Source organism: Mustela erminea, chromosome 6, assembly GCF_009829155.1.
Source record: "Mustela erminea isolate mMusErm1 chromosome 6, mMusErm1.Pri, whole genome shotgun sequence".
NCBI classification, from domain to species: Eukaryota; Metazoa; Chordata; class Mammalia; order Carnivora; family Mustelidae; genus Mustela; species Mustela erminea.
The window spans coordinates 103,952,365-103,976,971 of record NC_045619.1 but is presented as its reverse complement, the minus strand read 5'-3'; the positions used below and the strand labels follow the sequence as shown (position 1 = coordinate 103,976,971).

At 40.0% G+C, this 24,607-nt stretch overlaps 2 protein-coding genes across 2 annotated transcripts in view; one reads left to right on the top strand and one right to left on the bottom strand.

Annotated features, from left to right (window-relative positions):
- Window positions 1-20,858, top strand: part of TIGAR (TP53 induced glycolysis regulatory phosphatase) — a 29,376-nt gene extending 8,518 nt beyond the window's left edge. Inside the window, exons 2-6 of the mRNA XM_032349072.1 lie at window positions 1,564-1,601; window positions 5,412-5,533; window positions 13,187-13,264; window positions 17,781-17,891; window positions 18,779-20,858. Of these exons, the coding sequence (XP_032204963.1) occupies window positions 1,564-1,601; window positions 5,412-5,533; window positions 13,187-13,264; window positions 17,781-17,891; window positions 18,779-19,210 (781 nt within the window). The 3' untranslated portion in view covers window positions 19,211-20,858. The remainder of the gene's footprint in view (window positions 1-1,563; window positions 1,602-5,411; window positions 5,534-13,186; window positions 13,265-17,780; window positions 17,892-18,778) is intronic.
- On the bottom strand, window positions 16,150-16,505 carry LOC116594126 (cytochrome c oxidase subunit 6C). The gene has a single exon (XM_032349073.1). It carries the CDS (start codon window positions 16,456-16,458, stop codon window positions 16,243-16,245), a length of 216 nt encoding a protein of 71 aa, XP_032204964.1. The 5' UTR covers window positions 16,459-16,505; the 3' UTR covers window positions 16,150-16,242.
- Window positions 20,859-24,607: the final 3,749 nt, after the last annotated feature.

Here is a 24,607-nt window from a genome sequence, read left to right as displayed (position 1 = left end):
TTCAGTTACCCAAAGAGTCCTATTTAAAGATTTATGTATTTTTAGAGAGAGACAGAGCATGCACACAGGTGAGGAGGGCAGTGAGGGGCAGAGGGAGAGAGAGGATCTCAAACAGACATCCCACCCCGCGCCTGAGTGCACCCCTAGCGTGGGCTCAATCCCACAGCCCTGAGACACTTCACTGACAGGGCCACCCAGGTGCCCCAAGAGTCCTGTTTCAATAGGGCTATTGTTGTCCCCATTTTACAGACTAAGAATAGAGGCACCCAAGCCTAACCGAGCCACTAAGGATAGAGCCAAAGCAGTTTTGTTCCTTAGCCGGCTAGGTGGCAGTGAAGTTTACTTTAAAGGGTTTTCACCTCTCATTGACACAGAATCATATAAATAGTGGGCATTTGATACCAAATGAGGAAACAACTTGATCTGAAGAAACCCATTCACTATTTCTACCTTCCATTTCCAATTCTTTGTCCAGTGTCCATGCAGAACAAACCAGCTCCTTTCTCCCAGTCTGCCACCCGTCCTTCGTGTCTCCATTTCCAGTGCCTGGTGCTCTACTTAGCACATAGAAAGGCCTCAAAGAATTTTCCACTCAGTTCTTGATAGCTTTTCATGTATTTGATTGCTTTTGTTGTAGGAATACCCTGCTGTCTCTGGTCTGGTCCAGGTAGCACAGCCCCCTCCACTTTCTTACCCCTCCAGCTTCAAATCATGGTTATTTTGTGATAAAGTTCCCACTCTGTTCTCTCTTCTGGTAACCTCAGGATTGAATTGGTTTGGCTTTTAAATTTCTCAAACCACAGTCCCCAAACCTCAGTTTTTCAGCATGGTCTGCAAGATAGTTGTCAGCATTATGAGAAAGAACAGCTTGAGATCTAGGAACTAGGAGAAGCCAGGACATCTGAAGGCCTGTGGACTTCTTTCCTACTAAATTCAGGTTCCCTGGCTCTTGCTTATTCAGTCCGGCAACAGACGGACTCACAGTTTCCTTGTGCTTGTAAAAAGAATTTTAGTCAATGTATTTATTTTCACAAGATTATTTAATAAAAATTACATATGTATTTTAATAGAATTTTCTTCTTACAGTTTACTTATGATTAGATTCATGATCTAAACATTTTAATTTGTGACAGTATGAAATTCTTGGCTCATCAACTAAATCATTAGACAATTGCAAATAGCAGTTTAGAACACGTGTTTACAGGTTAGATTATAAAGTATGCTACAGGGGCACCTGGGTGGCTCAGTGGGTTAAGCCTCTGCCTTTGGCTCCGGTCATGATCTCAGGGTCCTGGGATAGAGCCCTGAATCAGGCTCTTTTCTCAACAGGGAGCCTGCTTCCCCCTCTCTCTCTGCCTTCCTCTCTGCCTATTTGTGATCTCTCTCTCTCTCACTTTGTCAAATAAATAAAATCTAAAAAAAAAAAAAGTATGCTACAGAGTTCAAAAGCTACCTTTGTGAATATCATTACATTGATGGTTTGTATCATTTCATTGATTTTTTTTTCTCATTTCAAAAATAACATAATTTGGTAACAAAAGTTCCCCCCCCTCTCTATTTTAGTGGTGAAACAAGATTAAACAAGGAGAAAATAATTCAAGGTTAGTATACTCTTAGCTTTTTCCTTTAGTGTTAATGTGATGTGTGAGTTAATCAGATTGGGTCGGGGAGGGTAGACCGGGGGCAGCTCTGTATTGTGAACAGCTTTAGAGAAAGTGTCATAAGCATGGAAATATGATCAGAGCAGATGGTCACCAAGAGGAATAAGTCTCTTAAGTGAACTGAATGTAAAGAACAGGATTCCATGTTGTTTATAGGTAGCTTCAAGTGCCCAGTCAGCTGATTCAGGAGTTATGTTGAGTCTAGTGGTCTTAAAATATAACTGTTGTAACTTAAAATGATTTCATATTTGGAAACATGATAGTTGCTGGCTGGTGTTAATGGTATTTTTCAGCTAAGATAGTTATATTATTTTTAGTAATAACAAAGAAGAGGTTTTAAAAAGAGAATTCCTATTCTCACGTGGGATTCTTACTTTATTCTGAACAGATTCTTCCTCCCTTGTTCTGCTAATTTGGGTTCAGAACTTTTAATCTCCCTATGATCCAGCAAGGCTAGCTTTTAAAGAATATCTTGGGTAAACTGTCAGCCAGACAGGCTATTTCTGTGCTGTGATTATAAAAGCGTTTATTTTTAATTTTTTTGCTTAGGGACATCTGGAGTTTCAGAACCTGATTTTCATGCCCCACTCCCTCTTCTGAAAACTAGTCTGATAATTAAATGAACCTTTGTTTTCCAGTGACATGTACCCCACCCAAATTAGCCTCTGTACTTCCTGTGCCTCATCACCCTGTCTTTTAGTACTGCTCACCTGTCTCATTTCATTAGACACCGACAGTGGAGCAGCAATACAAATTTTTGTGGTCTCACCTGGTTTTGCTATTTGTTTTGTGTACATTCCCTACCTCTGTCAGTTAGATGTTTATTAGTTCTTTAAGTTAAAACATTCAAACCTTATATATTTCCAAGTGCCATTTTTATTGCACAACTACAGTGTTGATATGTAGTCATTTCATAGGTATTCAGCACCAGGTGTCTTAAATTCCCACTATGATTTCTTCAGTGACCCATGAATTGTTTAGAACTGTTTTTTACATTTCTGGATGACTGGACTTTTTGTTTCTGCTCTTCATCTTATATGATTGGCTTCCAGTTACATTTTGTATTCTGACAAGATGGCTTATTTGATGATCCGCTTTGAAATCTGTTAACATGCTCAGTGTTTATGCATCTACCATTGTGTGCTTGAGAACAAGCTATGTTTTCTGATTATTGGGTTTGGAGTTATAGGTCAAATAATCAACCTCTGTTTTGTTGTTCAGATCTTCTACGTTTTGCTAATTTTGTAAATTTACTGATTTGCCTGCATGACCGAAATACCAGTTTATGGATGAGATGTGGGATTTGCCATGGGGATGGCCAGCTTATAGTTTAGTACCTGACATTCTGTCAATTTGTGTTTTATGTGTTCTGCTCTGATACAGTTGAGTATATTTTATTAGGCACATACACAAACTTAAACATTGTTCTGTCTTCCCAGTGAATTGGGTCATTGATTATTTATAATATCCTCCGATCCTAAGACTTTCATCATAAAGTCTTGCATTTCTGAGTATAATATAGCTTCTCCGGCTGTTTTGGGCTTGGAATTTGCCTGGTATATGTTTTTCTCTTGCTTTCCTTTCAACCTTTCTGGGTGCCGATGTCTTAAGTGTCACCTCATAAATACTATGGAGCTGATTTTGGTTCTGTTCCCCCACCCTTTTCCTACCGGCTTCGGAATGATAAACTATTTCCATTCTTTCAATGGTTACCTTTAAATTTTTACCATTCATATCTAATGAAGTATAGTATCAATTATCTCCTTTCCCCCCAAAATACAAGGAACTTATATGAATGTTGCTTAGTATCTTAGTCCTATCCTTTTAAAACCATAGGACATAAGCATTATTATTTGCTTTGTTATTTAGACAATGTTTGTTTACATTTACAAATATATTCACCGGTTTCTCTCCTCCTCATTTCTTTTCCATCTCAGACCTTCATTCCTGAAGTGTCTTCTTTGAAAGGTCCCCTAGGCAGTTAGTTGCTGGTAAAGATAGTTTTAATTGTTTTTATTCCAAACAATTCTATTTCTATTCTATTCAACCTTCTTTAGCCTAGACAATTTAGACTGACAGTTCTCTTAGCATTTGGAAGATACTGTTGTGCTGTTTCTTTGGCTTCCATTGCTCCTGTTAAGAAGTCTTCTCTCAGCCAAATCTTACTCCATGGTAGGCAATCAGTCTTTCTCTGCATCTACTTTTAAAATCTTTTGTTTGATTTTAGTATTCTGTAGTTTCCCTTAATATATCTAGGATGGATTTTTTTTTTCTTTTAATTTATCTGCTTGGTGTTTTCTTTATCTGTAGATTCATGTTTTCCATCATTTCTGGAAAATTCTCAGCCATTATCTCTTCATATTTTCTCTCTTCCATTTTCTTTCTTCTTTCTGGAGTTCCAGTCAGATATATGCTAGGGAATATCATTCTGTCGTTCATGTCTCTAATAGAAGTGAGATGTGTTTTATCTCCTTTGTGCTTCATGTGGGGTAATACCTCAGCCCTGTCTTTGAGTTCATTGAGCCTTTCTGTGATTGAATCTGCCTTTATTCCCTGAGGGATTATTTCCCTCCTCAGCAATTCATAATATTTTTCATTATTAAAAGATCCATCTGGTTCTTTTAGAAAGCTCCCTGGTTATTTTTGATGGTTTCTTGTTAATTACTAATATTTGGGATTCCATCCTTATATTTTATTTACAGTTTGGAGTCTGTATCTGCTGATTTCAATGTCTGAAGTATTGATTCTGAATCTTCTTTTTGTTGTTTCTGCTGACTTTCATTCATGATGGATTATTTTCTTATATGTTAAGTTAATGACTGAACTATTATCTGCTCTTAGTAGAAAACTTGTTAGCCATTATTCAGTCAGATTTGCTCTGAAGCGAATTGGCATTGGATTTTAATATATACTATTGACCTGAAACTATAGTAGTTTCCATGGAGGATCTCTGGCTTCCAGGAATGCTGAGTTCAGTCCTCCCCACCTTGCTGTGCCACGCAGTAGTCTCCCTCCCCCAGCTGCTCCCTTGCTTGTGCTGATATCCTGGCAACTCCATATTTTTAATGTTAATATTCAGATTTCAACTTAGGGTATTTTGGTTGCTTTGCATTTCCTCTTAGAGATTTTCCTTAGACCCTGTGAGCAGAAAACACACACATACACAAACACAACCATTTAGTTCTTTTGCAGTAGAAGGGCCCTTTAGCCCTTCTCCTAAAAAGGAAGGTTCCAAAGTTGTTGTTGTTGTTGTTGTTGTTGTTGTTGTTGTTGTTGTTAAGGAAAAGGAAGGAAGGAGGAAGGGAGCAAGAGTGAGGGGCAATAATACAATATTGAGCATTTGGGCAGTGGAGGTAAAGAAGGGAAACTATTTAGGTGAGGATCCTGCCTTTCAAATGCAGCACCTGGGTTAAGAACATAAGATCAGAGCCAGCATTAATAAAATACAGCTAATGAGGGGATGGACAGACACGAGAGAGGGGAGCTGGAGACAAATGAATATTCTCATCATCATCTGATTACCATTAGGCAGACATTCTTTTGGGAAACATTTGAATACCTGAGCCTTTATAGGATTATAGCTTAATTTTACTTCCTTTTTTGGTTCTCTGAAAAATTATATAGAAGGGTACCCAAGGAAATCTTTTAATAAAATGTAGATAAATTCTATTTATATTTTCTTACATGTGATTTATTTGCATCGGTTATATTTACATTTGAGTGTTCTTATTCCTTCTCTGACTACCACAGGACAAGGAGTAGATGAGCCTCTTTCAGAAACTGGATTTAAACAAGCAGCTGCTGCTGGTATATTTCTTAATAATGTGAAGTTTACTCATGTTTTCTCCAGTGACCTCATGAGGACGAAGCAGGTAAGTTTAAAGTCAAGGTTAAGATTGATGAGTCAAGAGTCTCAACAGTTATAACCTTAAAAACTGCTTCCAGAATCTGTAGGAAATTCAGTCACAAGCAGATACCATCCCCAGTCCTCTCCTTCCCCACCAACAGAACTTCTTTCTCTTCACTTTACTTTTGTACTTTATTTTATTTTGGTAATCTTTAAATTAAAGTAGCTTGGGGAAGATGTCTAACAAAGTATCTTTACAAAAACAAAGAAGGCTTATGAGAGAGACCCAGCAGAAATACCAGACAGGAGAATTTAACCCACAAAGACATCAAATATTGGAATCTAGACACAGTTAAAAAAGAAAACAACTATGTTACTGTAAAGAAATAAAAGACATGTTTGAAATATCTTTAGGGAACAGATTAGTAGAGTTTACTATATAAATGACCCCAGAGAATTAAAAAGGAACCAAATATATTTCTAAAGACTCCATGGAGGGAATAATTCCCCATGAGGGAATAAAAGGCTTGGAGTATAGTCTGCCTGCATATAAGCCACTAGTGAAACAGAACAAAATTTGTGGAACAGCTGTTTACAGACATTGGACTTCAGACAATGTGGGCCTGTGATCCCCAAATGAAGTGAAACAAATGAGGTGAGCCTTGGATTGTCCTGGTCTTCCACCTGATGCAACTTTCCGATGCTGGTAGGAGAAGCCAGATAGAGCCAGTGGCCTCAGTGAGTTGAGAAGACAGCACTTGGGATTTGGGGAGATTAAATAACTAAAGATTGTGGGTCAGAGTGTTGGAAGAGGGAGCTACACAGAGAAAGAACTCTAGAAATATGGATAGAGAAACCCTAAAATCCTTAGTGGACTAGAGTCTGCATGTGCATAGGTGAAATTGCATGAGGCCAGGTGTAAAACAACTATGGGAGAGAACAGTTGCTGGGGAGCCAAAAGCCAGACAATGTCAAGAACTCCCACAGGTTAGGAATCATTTGAGTTGCTACCATCCAGAGTGGAGAGATTTTGTTAAATATATCAAACATGCAATGGAAACTTCAGAAAAATCACACCTTAATAGTGAGGCTGATCTGTGCTCAGAGGAACACAATGAGGAAAGAAATAGAAGATACAGAAAGAACCAAATCACACCTTAACAGTGAGGCTGATCTGTGCTCAGAGGAACATAATGAGGAAAGAAATAAAGATACAAAAGAACCAAATTCATCTTCTTGAGATCAAAATACAATATTCTGAAATGAAAATTTGACAGGAGGGAATTACTAGCAGGTTAGATACTGTTAAAGAAGAGGTCAGTGAACATGAAGTCATAGAAATTTGAAATAGAGAAACAACATCCCCAAATTAAGAAACAAGACTAAAAATGGAAAAATGGCGATACCTGGGTGGCTCAGTTGTTAAGTGTCTAACTCGTGATTTGGGTTCAGGTCATGATCCATGGGTTGTGGGATTGAGCCCCATGATTGAGAAGGGAGTCTGCTTGAGATTCTCTCTGTCTGCCCTTTCCCCCACTTGTGTGCACTCATGCACGCTCGCGCTCCCCCCCCCCCCCGCTTCAATTAAATAAATCGTTAAAGAATACAATGAAGATCCTCAATTGAGGGACCTGAAGTAGACCCACACCTATATGGTCAGGGTGTTTTTGTTGTTGTGGGTTTTTTCTTTCTTTCTTTTTTTTAATTGGTTTGGGGTTTTTTGGTCAGTGGATCTTTTTTAGTCCTCTCCTTATTATTATTTTTGAAGGAGTCTGACTAAAGGTTTATCAGTTTTATTGATCTTTTCAAAGAATCAGCTCTTGGTTTCATTGATCTGTTTTATTCTTCTTTTAGTTTCTACTTCATTTATTTCTGCTGTTTATTATAATTTCCTTCCTTCTGCTGGTTTTAGGTTTTGTTCTTTTTCGAGCCCCTTTAGGTGTAATTTAGGTTGTTTATTTGAGATTTTTCTTGCTTCTTGAGGTAGGCCTGTGTTTCTATAAACTTCCGTCTTAGGATAGATTTTGCTGCAGCCCAAAGGAAAATCTTGGGAAAAATTGTGGACCCTTGTGTTTTCATTTTAATTTGTCTCCATGTCTGTTTTGGTTTCCTCTTTAATTTCTTGGTTGACTCACTCATTATTTAGTAGTGTGCCTTTTAAACATGTGAAAGAGCATGTATTTGTGCTCTTTCCAGATTTTTTCTTGTGGTTGATTTCTAGTTTCATACTGTTGTGGTTAGAAAAGATACATGGTGGGACTTTGGTCTTTCTGAATTTGTTGAGACTTGTTTTGTGCCCTAATAATGTGCTCTGTTCTGGAGAGTGTTCCATGTACACTTGAAAAGGATGTGTAGTCTGCTGTTTTAGGATAAAATGCTGTGAATATATCTGTCTGTTAAATCCAGTTGGTCCAGTGTGTCATTTAAAGCCACTGCTTCCTTGTTGATTTTGTTTAGATGATCTGTTGATGTAAGTGGGATATTAAAGTTCCCAACCATTATTGTATTCCTATCAATTACTGCCTTTGTGTTTGTTATTAATTCATTTATGTATTTGTATGCTCCCTTGTTGGATGTATAAATATTTACAATAGTTTTATCTTCTTGTTGGGTTTTTCTGTTTATTATTATATAGTATTTTTCTTTGTCTCTTACTACAGTCTTTGTTTCAGTCTATTTTGTCCAATATCAGTCTTGCCCTCTAGCTTTCTTTTGATACCCATTTGTATGATAAATGTTTCTCCATCCCCTCACTTTCAATCTGCATGTGTCTTTACATCTGAAATGAGTCTCTTGTGGGCAGCTTATAGATAGGTTTTTTTTTTTTTTTAATCCATTCTGTCACCCTATTTCTTTTGATTGGAACGTTTAGTCTATTCACATTCAAAGTAATTATTGACAGGTAAATATTGAATCTATCTTGATGAAGTCCCAGTAATCCATTTTGTGTGTTCTTCATTTCTGATTGGTTCTTTCTTTGTGTTAAATGCCTCACTGATGTCTTCCACTTTTTTCTCAACTCCAGTGAGTATCCAGTGAGCGTTACTTCAAATTCTCCATCGGCTGTGTCACTTATCTCCATTTCACTTGGGTCTCTTGCTGTGATTTTGTCCTTTTCTTTCATTTGGGGCATATCTCCTCATTTTGTGTAACCCGCTGTGTCTATTTCTGTGTATTAGGAAAGTCAGCTACGTCTGCTGCTGTTGAAAGTCATGGCCTTATGACAAAGAGGTCCTCTAGCGTCCTGCAGTGCAACGTCCCCTCTTCATCAGCACCTGGCGCTTCAGGGGTGTCTCCTATATGCTGTTGGCTCCCTGCTGTCATGGCCAAGCCGCTTTTGCCTTCAGACCAGTCATGCGCAGTGACTCTCTTTGCCTGTTGTGGGCAGGGTTGGTCCCTGTGTTGTTAGTGGGCCAGTTTGGTGGGGCCACCTTGGGCTTGAGTTGAGTCAGACCAGGCATTTGCCAGAGCTGTGGTAGCACCAGACTGCAGGGCGATCCCCCCCTCCCTCACCTTGTTGTCCTCCAAGAAGCTTTCATTGGTGGGCCGGGCCTGCTGGCAGACCCGTTATCTGCCTTCAGCCCGCTGCTGGGGCCACAGTCTGATATGTGTCCAGGGCAGGAGTCACTTTGGCGTGGCGCTGGCCACTGCCTGGGCTCCTTATATACCACCAGACCCGTGGCACCACCCTGGTTGGGCTGGGCCAACATCATATTGGAGGCAGTGGATCCCCAAGGTGCTGGGGGGTAGGGTGGCAAGTTAGCAAGTTGGTAGTGAACGCCTGCCTCACTGGGTCCCACGGAGGCCATGTGTGAATGCCTTGGGGCCCTGGGCAGGAGATGGTGCATGTCAGCCCCAATTTGTTCCTGGGGAGTCTCCTTGTGACTGCTGCTGCTCTGGACTTGCTCTGAGATTAGTAAAAAACTCTCTCTCTGGTATGCTGCAGGCATTTTTCAGACTGCTGCTTCTGTGCTCTGTCTTGCTGGGCAGTTTGTTGTGCTGTCTCTTTAAGGGCTTGGATTCAGCTTGCTCTTGCTCTCAGGGCTCTCCCAGAGCCAATCCTCTTGGTTTTTTAAATTTCAGGTTTTAAGCCAGGCGGTTTGTAAGAACTCACAAAATTTGGACCCTCTGGTTTTCAAAGCCAATGTTATGAGGGATTTACCTTCCCCACACGTGCTTTCCGTGCCTCCTGATGTGAGGGTCTATTTCTCTTCCTTCTCCAGGCCTTTGGCTCCCTCCCTCCTGTGGGTGGCCTGTGGGTCTGTTTCGTTCCCATCACGTGTCTGTCCTTCCTGCAGTCCTCAATGTGGCCTCTTCTCTACCTTCAGTTGTGGAATATTCTGCCAGTCTTTGGGTCATTTTCTGGGTTACTTACACTGATGTGAATGTTACCTAGTTGTATCCATGGGAGAAGGTGAACTTAGGTTCCTCCTACTCCACCATTTTCCCTGGAAGTCAGAATCTTTTTTATCAGTTGGGTTTTGACAAGAGTGCTAAGGTAATTCAGCACGTGAAAGATATTCTTTTCAATAAAATGTCCTGAAACAATGGGCTATCCATATGGAAAAACATGAACTTTGGCCTTTACCTCCTATAACACAAAAATTAACATAGTGGATCTCAGCACAAATCTGAAAGCTGAATCTGTATATCTTCTATAAGAAAACAGAAAAAAATCTTTATAAGGGTTTCTTAGTACAAAGCATAAATAAGATGCAGTTGGGAGAAAATTATAAATGTGTATATTATATATATAACGTGTGTATATAGCTGACAAATTATCTAGGTTTATTTTTTATTTTTATTTATTTATTTATTTAGTTTATTATTTTTTAAATTAACATATAATGTATTAATAGCCCCAGGGGTACTGGTCTATGAATCGCCAGGTTTACACACTTCACAGCACTCACCACAGCACACACTTTCCCCAATGTCCATAACCCCACTACCTTCTCCCTAGGTTAACTTTTTAATCGAAATTTTATCTAATTTTTTTTTCAACTCAGTAATTAGACAAATACTCACTTTCAAATGGAGCTGAATTTGACCAGGCACTTTTTAAAAGAAGAGACAATATGGACGGTCAGTGAGCAGATGAAAAGATGCTAGGTAGAATTGATCTTAATGGGAATACAAATTAAAACCACAGTAAGATACTATTACACGAACATTTGAAACTGCCTAAAATAAAAAAGATAAAAGAATGTGGAACAACTAGAATTCCTACATTGCTAGTGAGAATGTAAAATGAACAACTACTTTAGAAACCAGTGCAAGTTTAACATATATTAATCATATGATCCAGCAATTTCGGTCCTAAGAATTTATCCAGGAGAAATAGCATATGTTTACAGAAAGACTTGTATGTAACTTTTGAACACCCTTGTTTGTAATAAGCAAAGAATCGGATCGCCTGTGCTCAACAGTAGGTGAATGGATAAATGAACTGTGATACCTTCACACCTTCACATGGTGAACTACAGATCAGCAGGAGCGTGGAAGAGTCTCAAAGACACACTGAACCAAAAAAGCCAGGCACAGAGAAGTACATATTGGAGGATTCCATTTATGGGAGACTCTAGAAAAGACAAATCTAATCTTCAGTTATGTAAAGCAGACCCGTGACTGCCAGGAGCCAGGAGTGGGAGGGATTGACTGGGACAAACACGAAGGAGTCTTTTAGGGTGACAGAATTCTTCCATATCTTGATTTTGGTGGTATTTAGATAGGTGAATACATTTTTTAAAACTCAGTGAATTTGTACATTCAAAAAGGTGTATTTTTTTTGTTGTAAATTGTACCTCAATAAAATTGATTTAAAAATACAGAACAAGTAAATAAACCAAAAATGAAAACATCAGTGGATGTACTGAATTATAGATTAAACATGGCTGAAATAGTCGCTAGCTCATTAGTAAATGCAAGATAGTAACTGAAATGTAGCACAATGTAATAAACAGACCAAAATATAAGAGCTTAAAGGAAATCAAGAAATGATGAAGTCTGGTGTCTTTTAGAAGGAGATATTAAAATAGGAAAGGGGTCAAAGAAGTCACAGTTGATAATTTTTCAGAACTGTTGGTTCTAGTGAGTGTGAAAAATCCCACTCAAGATAAATAAAAAGAAACCCATATCTACGCTTACAATAACAAAATTGCAAAGCTCCAGAGGATAAGAAGGACAAACGTCATCCACTAATGGCCAGTATTAGACTCTCAACAAATTCGTTAGTATTAGTAATTAGTTTTTATTTTTAACGTACTGAGTGATAATAAAGACTAACTTAGAGTTTTATGCCCAGCAAAACATTTTCTCAAGTATAGGTGATATGAAGACATTTTGGACAAACAGGCTATAAAGAAACTTTGAAAGGATAATTGAAGAAGGAAAATAGTGCCAGAATGGAGGTCTGAGTTTCAGAAAAGATTGGTGAGCAAAGACATTGGTAAAGGTAAAGGTAAAGATGAGCAAATATTGATAATAGAGAACCATAATGATGACAATGTTTAGTTTGTGGGGAGGAGATTAAAAAGGCAGATAGTGGACTTAAATTATTTCTACAGTTTTGCAAATACCGTGTCTTGCTGATCAAAACTAACCAGGCGCACCAGGAGAGAAAGGAATGTGAACAAAAATGAGACAAAAGACAACCGAAGAGCTGTAAGAGTTCTTTGATAACTGGTTACCAGACCTGGACTTTAAAATAACCGTTGAATGCATAGATTAAAAAATGGCATTGAGAATTTCAGCAGACAACTGGAAATGATGTAGAACAAAGTATGAATTCTAGAACGGAAAATATAACTGAAATTAAGACTTGGTAGATGGGTTTAACAGTAATTTAGGCACACCTGAATGGAGAATTAATGAACTGGAACCTTTTCTGTAAAAGGCCATATAGTACATGTTTTAAATTTTATGGGCTGTATGCTCTCTGTCACAGTCGTTCACCTCCGCTGTTGTACTGTGAGAGCATCCGCGAACGATATGTAAGCAGTTGTGTTTTAATAGCTCTTCATTCACAACAACAAGCCACTGTCTGGATTTGGGCTATGGTTTCCTGACCTCTGAACTAGAAGATAGTACAGAAGGAAATATCCAAATTTGTGTGAAGAGACAAAGGGTGAGCAGTACAGAAGAGAGGCAACTTTCACAAAGGAAAATTATTTCTGTTTTTTTTTTTTAAGATTTTATTTATTTGAGAGACAGAGTGAGGGAGAGAGCACAAGCAGGGGAAGTGGCAGAGGGAGAAGCAGACTTCCCACTGAGTGGGGAGCCCAACTCAGAACTCAATCCCAGGACTCTGGGATCATGACCTAAGCCAAAGGCAGATGCTTAATGAACTGAGCCACCCAGGCACCCCTCTAGGTTTTGTTTTGCTTTGTTGTTTTTAAAGATTTTATTTATTTATTGACAGAGAGAGATCACAAGTAGGCAGAGAAGCAGGGAGAGAGAGAGGGGGAAGCAGGCTCCCTGCTGAGCAGAGAGCCCGACTCAGGGCTCGATCCCAGGACCCTGGGACCATGACCTGAGCGGAAGGCAGAGACTTTAACCCACTGAGCCACCCCGGTGCCCCCAGGTTGTTGTTGTTGTTTTTTTACTATGATGTATTTTGACATTTTGGCCAGAATGACTATTTTTATGAGAAAAGAAACTGTTGTTTTTCCGCTTTCAGACTGTGCATGGGATTTTGGAGAAGAGCAACGTTTGCAAAGATTTGACAGTAAAGTATGATTCAAGACTTCGAGAAAGAGTAAGTAACTTAATTACATATTTTTCTTCACCATGAGTTATCAGCAAATCACCTCAGTTTATCTGATGCATTCTTTTATTTTTTTTTTTTTTAAAGATTTTATTTATTGACTTGACAGAAAGAGAGACAATGAGAGAGGGAACACAAGCAGGGGGAGTGGGAGAGGGAGGAACAGGCTTCCCGCTGAACAGGGAGCCTGATGCAGGACTCGATTCCAAGACCCTGAGATCATGACCTGAGCCAAAGGCAGATGTTTAATGACTGAGCCACCCAGGAGCCCCTATGTGATACATTCATTTTTGTTTTTGTTTTTGTTCTTTTAAAAGATTTTATTTATTAGAGAGAGAGAATGAGAGAGAGAGAGCATGAGAGGAGGGAGGGTCAGAGGGAGAAACAGACTCCCTGCCAAACAGGGAGCCTGATGCGGGACTTGATCCTGGGACTCCAAGATCATGACCTGAGCTGAAGGCAGTTGCTTAACCAACTGAGCTACCCAGGCGCCCTATCTGATGCCTTCTTGTGAGGGATGTGGAACCAGCTAACACATGTTAAGAACCTGCTGTGTGACCGTGGCTGTTACATATGCTCATACATAGTATCTTATGTAATTATTGAATTTGTGTAAGGCAGGTGTCCTACATTGTAAAAGCAACATCTGTTCATGAGAACTAGTGCAGGAGAATTGAATGTAAAAGTGCAAAGTTCTCATCTCAGCCTCCCTATCGTACTTCCTGAGTTTAAGCTTCAATAGACTCTATTATTCCCATTTTATATATATTAGAAATGAATCTTGATGGAATGGTGATCTAGCTAAAGCCACACCTCAGTTGCAGATCTGCGATTTGACCCCACGTCTCCTCCTAGAGTGGCAGTTTTTGCTCCAGTGCAGGCCTGTAAGCAGGCTGATGTCCCTGGCAGCCCTGTGATTTCTCCAGTACCTGGGGAGGAACATCGAACGGCTGGGACATCTCTAAAGACTTGCTTTTCATAACTTGCATGCGTTCTCTGTGCTTGTCCAAAATATACACCACAACTTGCTCAGAGCTGCTGTTCAGAAAGGCTCCCTCTGTGCGTGAGAAGCCATGGCCCAGTGCTAAACCAGCATTGTAAGTTCAGTGGAATGCTGGGCGGGGCCTGTCACCCCCAGTGGGGAGAGTGGGAGCATTGGCCGGGCTGTCTTCTCACTCCGTGCTCTCTTCCTGAGTAGCTCCATCCTCCCCTGTGATCTCAGTGGATGTCCATGTATATATTTACGTTCAGCTGAGATCTCTTGCCTAAGCTCACGTATCAAACTACCTACTTTTTATTTCTGCCTGTGTGCCCTGCGGCTCAGTGGGAAACACCCCCTTGTCTCTCCCCAGTCCCTGCTTTTACCCATTTGTTCAGACCACACGTTCTTGATGTGCACTTGCCCCCCACCTGCACATCCTACCATCGTCTGGTCCGTTCTGCTGTTGTGTCGTAGTTCCTGAGCGCCCCATCCTTCTGCGCACCCATTGCCCCTGTCCTGTACATTCAGGGTCCTCCGTCTCCTAGCTCCCCCGGAACAGCGATTCTCCCGTCTTCTGACTCGTGCTCGCTCTTCTCATCTGATCTCCGTGCTGCAGCCAGAGTAGTCTGGAAAACGTGGTTGCTGCGCACCTGTGTAGAACAGTTCACGATTTCCGTTTTACCTTCAGGAGCCATCCAAGCCCCAGCCTGGCTTATCAGCATGCTGTAGGATACAATCTGTTGCCTCCATCTGCCTCCTTCCTCTTCCCTGTGCTCCGTGCCCAGCCTTAATAATACCAGCGAGCATTCGCACGGTGCTCCCCACACACTGGCCCCGCTCCAGTCCCTGCAGCTTTGTTAATCTTCACAACACCCCCCTGTCGTGAAGACTTAGAAACCTCATTTTTCCAGCTGCAGAAAGCAAGGCACACAGAGGTCAAGTCTGCGCCCAGCATCCTAGAGTTAGTGTGTGGCACAGCTCAGATTCAGACTGAGGCCACCCGGCCCTGGATTCCATGTTCTGCGCTGCTGGTGACAGGCCTCTTGCGGATCTGCTCAGAGTCATCCAAACACCCTGTGCTCTTTCCTCCCTGAACTTCTGAATCTGTACTCCACTCCGCCTGGGATACGTGCTCTCCAAACCTGGCCAACTTCCGTTCACCCCAAGGCTTCGACCTGCTGTCGCCCCACAAATGCACATTAGCTGTCTCTGCTGTGTGTGTCCATGTCTGGTAGTTCCTTCCATTATGGCACTGTTCCCTTACTGCTCTAAGTTAGTACCCCACACACTGCGGTCTCAGCAAGGGTGGGGAGCTGCGTGTCCCTCCGGGTCTCTTCACTGCTCTTGCCTCATTGCCTGATGTGTTCCAGCACACAGGATCTAATGAATGCATGTTTCTATTCTTAAAAAAACAAACCAAGTAACGATGTTTAGTGTTCTCCTTTATAATACAGGTTGTTCCGGTTATAGGTGAGGATGTGAGAATTTGAGCTTGGGAATTGGAAGAGCACCTGACAACTGTGCATATGGTCTTATAAAAAAAGAACATTTAGTTGTAGGACTTCTGTCTGATGGCGATGTTAGAATTTTGGGGCACCATCAGTGTAAACCTTAACAAGTGATTTGTCTCAATATTTTATTAAATATTTTATTATGCAAGTAATCTGTTATCATTGTAGGGAATTAAAAGTAAGAACAGTTTGGGGGAAAATACAGCTAAAAATTTCTACCCTGCACAAATAACTGAACATTTTGGTGTGTGTGCTCTTGACTTTTTTTTCATGTTTGTCTGTCAGCCTATCTGATCATATACGCATTTTTCTAAGTGTACCCCTACTAGATGTGTTTTTTTTTTGTTATTTGTTAGTTGTTTATTTATCAAGACAAACTATTCCATAACCCAATATTCGTGCTTCATAGTTCAGGAACACAGGTCAGTGACAAACTTCAATCGACTCAACCCAAAGAAATTCTTTACATTCCAAAATCACTTTGCACTCTGAAAGATACCAGCCCTCCTCATCTTCTCAAAATCTTTCACAGAATCGTAATTTCTGTAGAAATCTGCGTATGCCTTCTTTCTTGGTTCGGCCACAGCAAACTTATAGAAAGTTGCAATCCCCAGGGATACAACAACGTGAAATCGCAGACGCTTGGCCAGAAGGCCTCGCATCTGAGGTTCCGTCAAAGCCCTGGAAGCCATTGTAGTTATTCTCCTCTACGCCAACCTCAAACCTAACACCCTTCCTACCTGATCACTATATGTGTTTTTAAAAAAGATTTATTTATTTAACTTAGAGAGAGGGGGGAGCAAGCACAACTTGGGGGAGAGGAAGAGAATCTCAAGCAGTCTGCTCTCCAGTGAGTGGGGAGCCTGACATGGGGCTCAGATCATGACCCCGAGATCACGACCTGAGCTGAAATCAAGGGTCAGATGCCCAACTGACTAAGCCATCTAGGTGCTCCTCTATGTGTTGTTTTTTAACTAGTTTTTCTCCCTGCGTATTTCAGTGCTAATAAATGCACATGGATATGATCACCTAATTAGTGACTACATTATTCCAATATATGGATCTTGCATAGCTACTACTGGTGGACTCCTGGGTTGTGATTAGGTTTTGCACTGATATAAATAATGTTAAAATAAACCTTCTTTGCAGTTCTTTATACACACACCTAATACATTTCCTAGAAGTGGAATTGTTGAGTTTGTACTTTTTTTTAAAGCCTTTTATACATATTGCTAAATTTCCCTCTAGAAAAGCTGTGCCAGTTTATACTTCCATGAATGATGTAGGAGAAAGTTTTTCTCACATAGACACTAGCAATTGGTAGTCTCTTCGGTCTTCTAATTTAATAGTTTCTGAAAGATGCCATTTTAATTTCTACATTATAGATTCCTGGTGAGGTAGATATCCTATTTCTTGGTCACTTGTATTTCTTCAGTGACTTCTGCGTCCCTGGCTGTGGCTCAGTCTTTATGAATCTAAAGAGCTAACGAGCTTTGAAAACACACAGATCTGGGTTTGATTTTCAGCTCCACTGTATTGGCTGTGGGAATGCTGGCAAGTTGTTTAACCTCTCTGAAACTCCGCTTTCCCAATTATGAATATGGAGCTGAAGATACCCATCTCATAGTGCCATTGTTAGGATCAAATGAGAGAGTACGGATACTGCGTGTGGATAGGAGGTGGCTGACTGAACCATGGTGCACTTCGCGTGTTCATCTCTAGCCCTGGAGTCTGTGCAAGTCTCTGTATTTGCCCCACAAAGCCCCACTGTCTCCTTGAGTGTGCTGTTCCGTACAACCCATCTGGCTACGGTGGACAATTTAAGGTGTCACCTGTCTTCTTCAGGGCTTGCAGCCTCTACGGAGCATGTTCTCATGATCAGTTTGAAAGATAATGAAGTGGAAGGAAACCAAGCTTCTTGCCACAATGATTGTTCCAAGTTTGTCGCAAGCGTGTACGTAATCATTGTATCGCAAATTCACTTGAGGCACTTTTGTCTGTTGGACCATTGCAGAAATATGGGGTTGCAGAAGGCAGGGCCCTAAGTGAGCTAAGGGCCATGGCCAAAGCAGCCGGGGAAGAATGCCCTATGTTCACACCACCTGGAGGAGAGACCTTAGACCAGGTACGTAGCCCTGGGGCAACTTGCCACATGGATGAACTTGCCAACATCAAAGTAGCTAAAATTGGATTTCTTTTGTAAATGAAATATCTCTAAATCTTAGCTAAGCTGTTTGAACGTTGTTTGGTTCCTAAAACAACTCTGTGTCATGTTTTTGTTTTTCCTTTTTAAGCTGTCTTTCTTACTTACTGTTAAGTTGACAGTCATTGCCAACACCAGACTTAAAGGACATGTGTTATTAGATGGTACTTGAAGGAAAGGCTTTGAATCTGCAGCAATACCTTCAGCAGTGGTAGTAGTAGGCAGAAGAGCAGTGGGTGCTGTTCAAGGAGAGTGGTAGGCAAAACACTTGAGGCAAAATAATTCAAGACTCACAATCTTCAAGCCTCTCCCTCCTGCATCTTTAGCTCTGTAAGTGACCCCATCACCGTGCTTGCCTTTCTTTGGAGTGTTCTGCTTTTGACTTGCATTATTGGGAATTGCTTCCTCTAATTTTTATTTTCACAATTTTCTTGGAAGGACTTTCTGTTAGTTTAGTAAAGGCAAGACATTGTGTCCTTGTTGGTGGTTGCTCTAACCGAACTGATGTGCTCTAGATGCAGTTACCTAGTTAACGCTTCGATGGGCTTCTTTTTTAGTTGTAAGTCGCCCTAACTAGATTGTAAATGCTTCAAAGTGAGGAATTAGAAATCGTGTCTTGTTGTCCCCCAGTGTGCCTCCATCATTCTAGAAGTCTGGTAGGCATTTACTGGTGATCGGATGACTAGAAACAGAATCTTACCTGCTTCTGTAATCCTTCTGTTTGACCTATTAGAAAAATCCAGTCAGTCGTGTTTTATGTTTGTGTTTTAAGACAGTCATTAATGCCACTTTATTTTAATTTCTTGTAGGTGAAAATGCGTGGAAAAGACTTTTTCGATATTCTTTGTCAACTGATCCTGCAAGAAGCAGGTCAGAATGAACAGTTTTCCCAAGGAGCTCCAAGCAACTGTCTGGAAACTTCTCTGGCAGAGATATTTCCTTTAGGAAAAACCTGTGCCTCTGAATCTAATTCAGACAGTGACGCACCAGGATTAGTCGCCAGTGTCTTAGTTGTGAGTCATGGCGCTTACATGAAAAGCCTGTTTAATTATTTTCTGACTGACCTTAAGTGTTCCTTACCCTCTACTCTGAACAAATCCGAACTTATGTCAGTCAGTCCCAACACAGGGATTAGTCTCTTTATTGTAAACTTTGAGAAAGGAAGAGAAGTGAATCCAACAATCCAGTGTGTTTGTATGTACCTACAGGATCATCTGAATGGAGGGACTGAAACTCACTAAAATTTAAATCTACATCAAAATCTAGCAATTTTGAACTTTTGAGGGAGTGCCTTTGGCTTTTTTTGTTTCCATCCTCTGCTAGTGCTGATTTGGAAACAGTTAAAAAGCTATTACAGCAGGTTATAAAGCTTGAATGGAATCATGGCCACAGAGAACACTAATGGAAACCATTTAGGACTGACTTATTTTGTCTTGAGTACACTTGGCATTTTCCAAAGTAATTTTACCACCCTGGTCAGTTACATATCTGGATTGTAAATGAAGCAAGGAATTCAGTATTGCAAATTGAGGGATACATGATCTTGTAACTATTTTTTTGCTTTTACTTTATGTTGTTATTTTTCTTTTATATCTGAAAAATCTAGCCTGTTCTATTGGCTCTTGGTAAGATACTGTATGCTTTTTACTATATCACCCAGTGCTTAAAAGAAGGAACTATTTATAATTCCCATTGCATATTTATAATAAGAACATACTGTATTTTAAATGTCCTTTAAATGAAAAATTCTTAACCATCCTCCGTTTTGTATAAAACAAAACGACACTGAAATTTTTAATATAGAAATCAACTGTTAGAATTTTTTACTATGGAGGGTTTGAAATATAGATGAATGGAGATCATGGTTGCGGGCTGGTCTGGTGAGAAAGAAGAGAAAACATCATTTGACTAAGAAACATTGAAGAAGAAATCTCTGAGCAAAAGAAGATAAAAGAGCAGCTCTTTCTCAACCAATTTATAGGCTGAAGAATTTAGTCTGGGGAAGGCTGATGAGAGTCAGTGGTTACTAGCGAACTACACAGTAACCTCAGAAGGAAGGGGGATGCTTCCTTGGAAAGAATGTTGCTCCGGTAACCCCAGCTGTGGGTTTTTGTAGGGGGTGAAATGCTTCCTTTGTCCACCAGATGGCACCAGAGCAAAGGGATTTTGGTTAACTGAATTTTGTACTCAAGATTGGCCCCTCAAAAAATCCTCACCGAAATGAAAGTGTTTTCCATGTAGTTTGCTTTTAAGTTATCATGCTGATGAATGCTGTGAGTCTCACTTTACAAGGGTATTAATACTAAAGTTTGTTGGTGAAGGCCAAAATCACACGTAGTCCAAATTTACCGTGGACAGCCTGTAAGTCCTATGTGAAGTTCAGTATTAACACTGTTCTCAGTGGCTCCATCCCTGCCCCTCTCCTGCCAGCACTGGAAGAGAGCACGTGGCGGGGCACTGGAGGGAGGAGTCCGCAAGTGAGAAACTTGAAAAGGGAATCGAAAAGGATGAATAATAATAAATGTCTGCATTCTCACCATCCAGAAATAATAACTTCCCCCTTCTTCCTTTTTTTTTTTTTAAGAAATTAACACACTGAGGTCTAAGTGAGATTCCTTTAACTAGTCCCCGCAGTGCCATGCCCTCTTGTACTCCGCAGAGACCACCAGGGTGTGGTGCGTCTGTGTGTCCATTCATCCGTTCCCGACCATTTACCTGGATCCTAAGGAAACGGTATTGCTTCAGTGTTTTTTCAAATGTACATAAATATCATCAAATCTGTATTCTGTATGTTCACATACTATATCATGGGGCTCTATCTATGTTGATATGTATGGATGTACTTAGTATCACTGCATTCTATTAAATACACGTGGCACATTTTGTTCATTTGGTCTCCTGTAGTGGACATTTGTGTATATTCAGTATTTTCTTTCAGGGAACAGCCTTCTGCCTCTCTCTTGGTACAGTGGCATAAGAAATGTGCATCTCCAGTTTGATAAGAGTCAAACGGGTCTTAAGAGTCACCGGCCTGGTTTTCCGTCTCACTGGCAATATTCGAAAGTTCCTATTTTTTACATTTCTGTCACACTTGATGCTGTCTGATGAAATTCTACGAATCTGATGAGTGAAAAGTATAATGTCATTGCTTTAATGAGCTTGTACATGATTCCTAACGAGTCTGGGCATTTTTTCCATGTGTATTGACAGGATCCCCTCACTGGTGATCACTGGTGTATGTTTGCCTGGTTTTACTGTTGGACTCTTTGGCTTTTTCTTAGTCAGCTGCAGAGTAACGTGGCAAATATCTTCCAGTTTACTTACCTTTTACATGATGTTTATTAAGCATTTTTTTTAATGTTAAGTGTCTTTTGTTATTAAGTCAGATCATTGTATTGTGTCCATTATTGTATTCTACTAGGAGGTCATAGAGTGGCTTCCAACTTTCTTATATTTTTAAAGGATTTTAAAGGATTTTTTGAATGCCAGATCTTCAGATTATCTAGAGATTATTTTTCTATGATATATGGTAAGAATTCAAAATTTATATATTTTTTCCTTGTAGTAAAAAAGTTACCCAACATCATTATTAGGAGCTGGCCAAGTGATTTGTGATTCTACTCTATTCATACCTCCATGGGCCCATATTAGCTGGAGTCAGTGGGCTTGGTTCTGTTTTAGTGAGCTAGGTAGTCCCATAACAATATCATAATTAGTTCCTGTAGCTTTGTAACTTAATATCCTGTAGGGTACATAACTCCTCTTGTTACATTTTCTTTTTTTTTTTAATTCAAGTTTAATTAGTTTCAGGTGTACACATATAATGATCCAACAATTCTGTGCATTCCTCAGTGTTCATCATGGTAAGTGTACTCATGATTTCCTGCAACTATTTCCCCTATGCCCCCACCCACCTCCCCTCTGGTAACCTGTTCTGTACATTTAAAAGTCTGGTTTTTTGTTTGTCTTTTCTTTTCTTTCTTTCTTTCTTTTTTCTTTTGTTTTGTTTCTTCTATTTTGTTTCTTAAATTTCACATAGGAGTGAAATCATGTGGTATTTGTCTTTGTCTGACTTAGTTCACTTAGCATTATATCCTCTAGGTCCATCCATGTTGTTGCAAATAGCAAGATCTCTTTATTATGGCTGAGTAATATTCCCTTATGTATATATAGAACGTCTTCTTTATGCATTCATCTGTTGATGGACACTTGGGTTGCTTCCATGTCTTGGCTATTGTAAATAATGCTGCAGTAAACATACGGGTACATATATCTTTTTGAATTAGTGTTTTCATATTCCTTGGGTAAATACCCAGTGGTGGGATTACTGGATCATATGGTAATTCTATTTTTCATTTTTTGAGTAAGCCCCACACTGTTTTCCACAGTGGCTGCATCAGTTTGCATTCCCACCAACAGGTCACAGAGGTTCCTTTTTCTCTGTATCCTTGATAACATTTGTAATTTTTTTTTTTTAGCCATTCTGATAGATGTGATATCTCATTGTGATTTTGATTTGTATTTTCCTAATGATTAGTGATACTGAGCATCTTTTCATCTGTCTGTTGGCCGTTTGTATATCTTCTTTGGAAAAATGTCTATTAGGTTTTCTGCCCAATTTTTAATTGGGCTATTTATTTTTTTGGTGTTGGATTATATTAAGGTCTTTCTATATCTTGAACTTTCATGCCTTCTCAGATATATCATTTGCAGATATCTTCTCCCAGTCAATAGATTGCTTTGTCGTTCTGTGGATGGTTTTTTTGCTGTGCAAAAACTTTTTATTTTGCTATCGTCCCATAGTTTCGTTTTGCCTTTGTTTCTCTTGTCTGGGGAGACATATCTAGAAAAATGTTTCCATGGCTGATGTCAGAGAAATTACTGCCTATATTTTCTCCTAGGAGTTTTATGGTTTCACGTCTCACTTAAAGACTTCCGTCCATTTTGGGTTTGTCTCTGTGTATGGGGTAGGAAAGCAGTCCAGTTTCATTCCTTTGCATGTAGCTATCCAGTTCTCCCGGCACCATTTGTTGAAGACGCTATCTTTTTCCTCTGGCATGTTCTTGCCTCCTTTATAGATTAATTGACCATATACGGTGCGGGTTGATTTCTGGACCGTATTCTGTTGTACTGATCTCTGTGGCTACTTTTGTGTCATTTTTCTTGTTTCATTTTTGTAGCTATCCAAGCTATTTTTGTGCTCCTTTATTCTTCCATATACATTTTAGAATCAGTTTCCAGAAAAATTCAGTTGCAGATTTATTTGGAATCCAGTGCATTTGTTAATTTATCTGGTCACTCAATACGTATTTCCCAAGCATGGCACCCACATGTCAGGCTATTATAAGAACTATTAGAACTGTTATCAGAGTTGCAAATATATAGCAGTGAACAAAAAAATAGTCCAAGTCTCCATCTTCTTGGAACCTGTAGTCTATCAAGGAAGACAGATAAGTAACATCAGCGTGTGATCAGTGAGAGAAATGGAGCAAGGTAAGGCAAATAGAGACGTGAGGGAAGATGCTGCTTTATTTAGGGTTAAGTACAACAGAGCTTTCTAAAGTGTTCTCAGAGTTCTGAAGGGCTAGAGTGAGCTCTGCTGACCTCCGGGAGAAGAGCAACCCAGGTCGGGAGTAGAGAAATGCAGAGACCCTGAGCAGGGATCTTACTTTGCACATTTGACCTGCAGTGGGAGTTGGGAGAGTGGTAGGAGAGGAAGGCCAAAGGGAAGGGGAGGTGGGGTGGTCCCGTGGCCTACACTAAGGATTATGGAGAGCGTTTGTTGATTGATCATTGTCTCATGGGAGCAGTCGGTGGCCCAGGAAAGGTTTGTGGTCAGAGGACCTGAATGCAAGTTCTAGGCCTGGCTCATAGTTTTGTGGCTCATATGGTCTCTTAATACACCTGAGCTTCTGTTTGCTCACACTAAATAGAGAATAGTTCTAGTAACATATGTATGTGTGTGTGTGTGTGTGTGTGTGTGTGTGTGTTTTCCTCCTGAAACCTGAGAGTAAGGTGGAGATGTCATGCTCTTTGTGTGTTTCTTAAGAGCAAAGACGTTCTCATATAAAGCCAGAGAATAAATACCAAAACTAGGGAATTTGATATTGGTACAATCTATTATCTAATCCACAGACCATATCTAATGTTTCTAATTATTGCACGGATGTGCCTTATGGCTGATTTTTCCCCATTCTAGCATCCAGCCTAGGACTGCTGCGTTTAATTGTCAGGTCTCTTCCTTCTCCTCTGATGTGGAATCATTTCTTCGCCTCTCTGTCTTCCTTGACCTTGTTAAAAAAAGAAATTATGTATGCATGTGTTTGTTTATTTATTTATTGTTTTTCTCCTGATACTTCTCATTATTATTAGATTCATGTTATACTTTTTGTCCGAATTACCCTAGAAAGGTTGTGTCCTTCATGAGTCTCATCGGGAAGTCCATGGTGTATGTCCAAGTCTGTCTGCCACAAAGTTGCTGTTTATGTGGTTCCTTGTTGAGTTTCTGCCCTCTTTTTTAGTCTCCATTGATTCTTCTTTTTCTAAAGATTTTATTTATTTATTTGACAAAGAGAAAGCACAAGGAGGGGAAGCAGCAGAGGGAGAAGGAGCAGCAGACACTGTGGAGCAGGGAGCCT